The sequence below is a fragment of the Mesitornis unicolor genome, unplaced genomic scaffold, assembly GCF_000695765.1.
Source record: "Mesitornis unicolor isolate BGI_N332 unplaced genomic scaffold, ASM69576v1 scaffold32670, whole genome shotgun sequence".
Classification (NCBI taxonomy): Eukaryota; Metazoa; Chordata; class Aves; order Mesitornithiformes; family Mesitornithidae; genus Mesitornis; species Mesitornis unicolor.
In genome coordinates, this window is record NW_010159486.1 from 3,438 (window position 1) to 8,681 (window position 5,244).

Here is a 5,244-nt window from a genome sequence, read left to right on the forward strand (position 1 = left end):
TTACGGGATTAATGCTGTTCTGCATTCTTGTCCGATACAAAAAAAGAGGTTTCTGCTGGATTCAGTTGTAAATTCGGCCCTAGGAGCACATTGTCTCTCCCCAGCCCCTTTGAAAGAGGATTAGAAGGCATCTATTCTCCAGTGCTTACTCTTCTTTCTCCTCCCCTTTCAATTTCCTTGTCGAGGATAACTTGAAAACCCGAGCGAAAGCCTGGAAAGTGGCTTGCATTGCTGGCGCTGGGTCTCCTGTCCAGCTGGAGCACAGTCCTGTGCCTAGGAGGGATCTGCTCTTCTGTACCAAACTTTCTCTTACCTCTGCATAATCGTTCCTTGAAAGGAGTATTTGCAAGGAAGACAATAACCCCTGGGTTATTTTTCATTTTCATGACCCCAAGAAGACATCATTGTTGTTATCTTCCAAGTCATGTGTGCAGGTCGCGTTCCTTGGGCTGGCCGTGGTCCAGCGGCGGCTGTAGCCTGGGACACGGTTCCTGTAAGGCACAGGAATGAGGAGCGGGGCTGTGGTACCTGCGGGAGGGGCTGGGGGAGCTCCTCTGGTCCGAGCTGGCAGCAGGTTTCCCTTGGGGGGAGGTGAGGGGAGCTTTACAGCCCCTTCCCAAAAGAGGGGAGGGGGTTTCTCGCTCTGCAGAAGGCTTTGGGAAGCTGTGATGCTCCTGGCCCTGACAGCGGGTGACCCTCTGTGTGTGTGCTCATCTGCAGGTGGCCATCAAATCGATCCGGAAAGACAAAATCAAGGATGAGCAGGACCTTGTCCATATCCGGAGAGAGATCGAGATCATGTCCTCCCTCAACCACCCCCACATCATCGCCGTCCACGAAGGTGAGCCCTCATTTCCATCAGCATCCCCGAGCAAAGCCTCCCCTGCAGGGCTGGGTACCCCACAGCAGCGGGGTCAGCGCTCGAGGCAGAGCAGAAGCTGTTTGCTGTTGCCTGTGCCGTGCTGGTGACTCAGCACTGGAAAGGGAGAGCAGATGCTGCCAGGCTGTGGTTTCCCAGCTGCACTGAGCAGCAGCGAGGGGAAATACCTGCTCCAGAAATAGCTGCTTCCCATCCCGTCCCCTCCCGCTCGAAGGGGGAAGCCAGCTCCAAAAGTTTATGTGGCCTTTTGGGGCTGGAAGCCTCAGCGCTGCTGGCAAGAGGCTGTGCTGGGAGTGGAGCCGGTGACCAGGGTCCCCCATGAAGCCCAGTGCCGTGTGTGGGTTTGGTGGTGCTGGATGCTCGTCCCAGCCATGGGAAATACACATTCAGGGAACCAGTGAGTGCCAGAGCCACAGGGATCCCGTCGCTCCGCTCTCAGCCTGAGGCAGGAGCTAATCTGGGTACCAGAGTCCTCCTCCTTCCCTGCCCTGGGGCGCAGGAAAACCAAACCGCGGGGTACTGGGAGAGCTCCCAGTGCTGCTGGGCTCAGCCTTACGGCCAGGGCTGGGCTTTGCTCCCGGAGTGTCGGCAACACCAAGCCCAGGGGAATTTCTCAGCTACAATCAGACCTGAAGCAAATCTCCACCTGGATCAGTCTCTGCTTAAACATCAAGTCCCTTGGCTGCAAAACCTGTGTGCCCATGTCCATCCTCAGGGTCTATTGCACTGTGCCAGCGTGTGGCCGGTGTCTGCGCTGGTGCCACCTTGCTGGTGTACGTGAGGTATCCAGAGTCCTTTTGTCCTCTAAACAAAAACAAGTGGATTGGCAGTTGCTACGCGCTGTTTGCAAGGACTGAGTCACGCTGGCTGCTGGAATTTGAAAATACTGAGGTGGCTTTCTGCAAACAGGAAGAAAACGCTCAGTCTCTTGGCTTGAGCTGGAGCCCGGTTGGGAGCAATGGGAACACGTGGAGAGGTTACCCGGCCGTGCCAGCCGTAACTCCACCACTGTCCCCCTTGCCCGGGCTTTATCTAGCGAAGAGCCACGCGTCTTAGTCAGCGTCTGGTGGAGCAGAGCCCTTTCTCCCGTGCTCTGTGGCTGCAGAAGCTGCTTGGCCAGCAGCCCCAGTGGCACTGTGAGGTGTGGGTGACAGCTCTGGCTGTCCCCTGTCCCACCACAGACACCTGGGCAGCGTGCTAGGGTCAGTCAGGGCTCCACCTCATTAAAAGGCGTGTGCTAACGAGAAGTGCCGTAGATCCAAGCATCCCCCGTAACACCCTGTGCCTTCCCATCTCTGCAGTGTTTGAGAACAGCAGCAAGATCGTCATCGTGATGGAGTACGCCAGCAAGGGGGACCTGTACGACTACATCAGCGAGCGGCAGCGCCTGTCGGAGCAGGAGGCGCGCCACTTCTTCCGGCAGGTCGTGTCCGCCGTCTACTACTGCCACAAGGTGGGTCTGACCACGCTTCCACCGCCAGTCCGGGGTCCAGAGCCTGATGGGGACGCTCAGCCTGGTCTGGGAGATGGGGGGAGCTCGTGGCTGTTGGCCTTTCCCAGGATGGAGGTCAATCCTGCCCCTTATCTGAAGGGTGCGGCAGCGCCCAAGCAGCTTTTGGAAAGTCCTCACCTTGGCTTTCTGCTGCTTTGGTGTGGGGCTGACTAACCCTGCTGAGGAGTTATCCACTCCCAAGACGCCCGAGGCTGTAAGCCAAGCCCTATTTCTTGTCCCCTGAAAGGGACATAGAGCTGTAGGGCCCTGTCCGGGGCTGTGGGATGAGTCGTGCCTGCCCTGGAGGGACCCTTGAGCCAATAGGTCTCCCTGGAGGATGCTCCATGACCATGTCCTTGGTCTGGGGTACTGTGTGTCCTTCGGGGATTGCAGGGCACCTCCTGAACCCAAAGAAAATTGGGGTCTCACCTAGCTGGGGAGCAGCAGACCCCAGCAAAGCATGGAGCTGTGCCCCAGCAGGAACTGGCACCGATGAGTGCGTGGCTGGGGAGGGTGCAAAGCCCAGCTCGGCGCCTGGCACAGGGTGCGGGTGTGGGGTGCCGCCCTGCTCCTGCTCCCCAGCAGCACGAGGAGCTGGTAGCACCCATCTCAGGACGTGGTTTACAGCCCATCCATACACCCAGGGCTATTTACTGATTCCTGTTAATGTGTCCTGTTTGTGCCACCGGTGACCGGCAGTGACCTCCCCGTGCTGCCTTTCCCTTCCTCAACCGCACTGTAAACTAACCCCGGCTCTCCTTTCCCTCCCGCAGAACGGGATCGTTCACAGGGACCTGAAGCTGGAGAACATCCTTCTCGATGCAAACGGGAACATCAAGGTGAGAGCCCAGCCACGCTTTGGGTTTCACCCAGCAAAGGGGTCTAGGGGATGCTCCCCAGTGTGGATGGATGGGGGGAGCACAGCACCCCAGTCTCACCGGGACTCTCTGCATCTCTGGGAAGCATCTGTGGGCTCTGGGACCACTGGGGTTGGCCTGCATGGCTGCTTGCCTGGGAGATGGGGAGCCAAGACGGCGCCAGTGCCTGTCCCCTGCTATCTGTGCCCCGTGGCTGAGCGGGAAAGCCCCGGTGCTGTCTATTAAAGCCATAATTGTGTATCTGCCTGCTGATAAGAGGGCAAAGTCTGCGTGCTGAGGTCAGAGCACCGGGTGGATGAGAAAGGGCTCTCCCAGTGAAAGTACTGATCCCTGTATGCGCAGCCAGGCTGGCGGAGGGAGGTGCGGGGCAGGTCCTGGCTCTGCTGGCCCCAGCGATGCTTTCTCTTTTCTGAGGAAGGACACGGCCGCAGCCGAGGCTCAGTGCAGTTGGTGATAACCAGGCTGCGGGGTTTCTCTCTGTAAGGGGTAATTTAGCAATTGGAGCTGTTGAGCTCACTGAGAGGTGACGGCCGTAACAAGCACAGCGAGTGTCTGTGTGCCAGGAGTAGCGGACAGGGACTGGAGCAGCCTCGTGTGGCTGTGAATGAGCTGGAGGGGAGCCCTCAAACCACAGCTTTGCGCTGCCTCCACTCCCAGCAATGTGATAGAGCCATGGGGCTGTGGTGGCTGGGATGAGCTTTTTGGGAGGGGGAGAGGGGCAGGAGCAGCCTGGGGGGTGGGAAGCTGGGGTGCTGCTCTCCAAGGGCACCTAGGGTGGGCATGGGGGCATGGAGGGGACCCTCTTTTCGGCCAAGCCTGGCAGCTCCAGAGCTTTGGGTGGCAACGCTGCTCCCCTGCGAGGGGAGGTTTGTGGTTGTATAACAGCTATAAATGTCTCTCCAGATCGCAGACTTCGGCCTCTCCAACGTTTACCAGCACGACAAACTCCTGCAGACGTACTGCGGCAGCCCGCTCTACGCATCCCCCGAAATCATCAACGGGAGGCCGTACAAGGGCCCGGAGGTGGGTTTGTGCCTCACCCTCTGCGTGGTGCGAGTCTCCCTGCCCCTTCGCTTGGGTTTGGGGAAAGCCTTGGGTGTTTTCCCAGCGGAGCATCACAGGACCAGCCAACTATTCCTGTGGGGTCCAGGGTCACAGATCCCCTGAGACCCAGCACCCCGTGGTCTGTGTGTGGTGGATGTGGTGGGGTGCAGGTGGCTGGAGCTGCCCCATGCTTCGTTCTCCCCGTGGCTGCTGCTGAGGCTGTGGTGGGGGGGTCCTGCCGCCCCCCTCCAGGCTCGTCCGTCCCCCCGCAGGTGGACAGCTGGTCCCTGGGTGTTCTCCTCTACATCCTGGTCCATGGCACGATGCCCTTCGATGGCCACGACTACAAGACCCTGGTCAAGCAGATCACAAGCGGGGACTACCGGGAGCCCACGAAGCTGTCGGGTAAGCAGACCCCCACCGTCCTGCTTGTCCCCCCATCCCCACCCCGTACTCCCTTTGGTGCTGACCTGCCTCTTCCTCAGATGCATGTGGGCTGATCCGGTGGATGCTGATGGTGAACCCAGAGCGCCGTGCCACCATTGAGGACATCGCCACGCACTGGTGGGTCAACTGGGGCTACAAAGTGCCCCTCGGGGAGCAAGAGCTGCTGCGGGAGAGCGAGTCCCCCCTGGCCACGGTGGCAGAGTGGCTGCGCCGCTCCTCCCGGCCCCTCCTGGAGAACGGCTCCAAGGTGCGTTGCTTCTTGAAGCAACACATCCCCGGCGTGGCCCTGGAGCGGCAGCGCTCCCTCAAGAAGTCCAAGAAAGAGAACGACGTCTCCCACGCACTGCAGGAGGTGGCTTTGGCCCCGGACAACCCCTCCAAATCCATCCTCAAGCGGCCCAAGGGCATCCTGAAGAAGAGAAACTCCTGTGAGCAGAAGGTGCCCGGTCCCGCTCCCCCACCAGCAGCACCCATGGGAGAGGCGAGGGATGAGGATGGTGAGG

At 59.6% G+C, this 5,244-nt stretch overlaps 1 protein-coding gene across 1 annotated transcript; it reads left to right on the plus strand.

Annotated features, from left to right (window-relative positions):
• Positions 1-720: 720 nt before the first annotated feature.
• Positions 721-5,238, plus strand: NUAK2 (NUAK family, SNF1-like kinase, 2; the record flags this gene model as incomplete). The annotated part of the gene is made up of 6 exons (XM_010186866.1): positions 721-841; positions 2,182-2,333; positions 3,146-3,211; positions 4,154-4,273; positions 4,567-4,699; positions 4,780-5,238. Coding segments are annotated over 6 exons (1,051 nt in total), but the record flags the coding sequence as incomplete, so codon positions are not given.
• Positions 5,239-5,244: the final 6 nt, after the last annotated feature.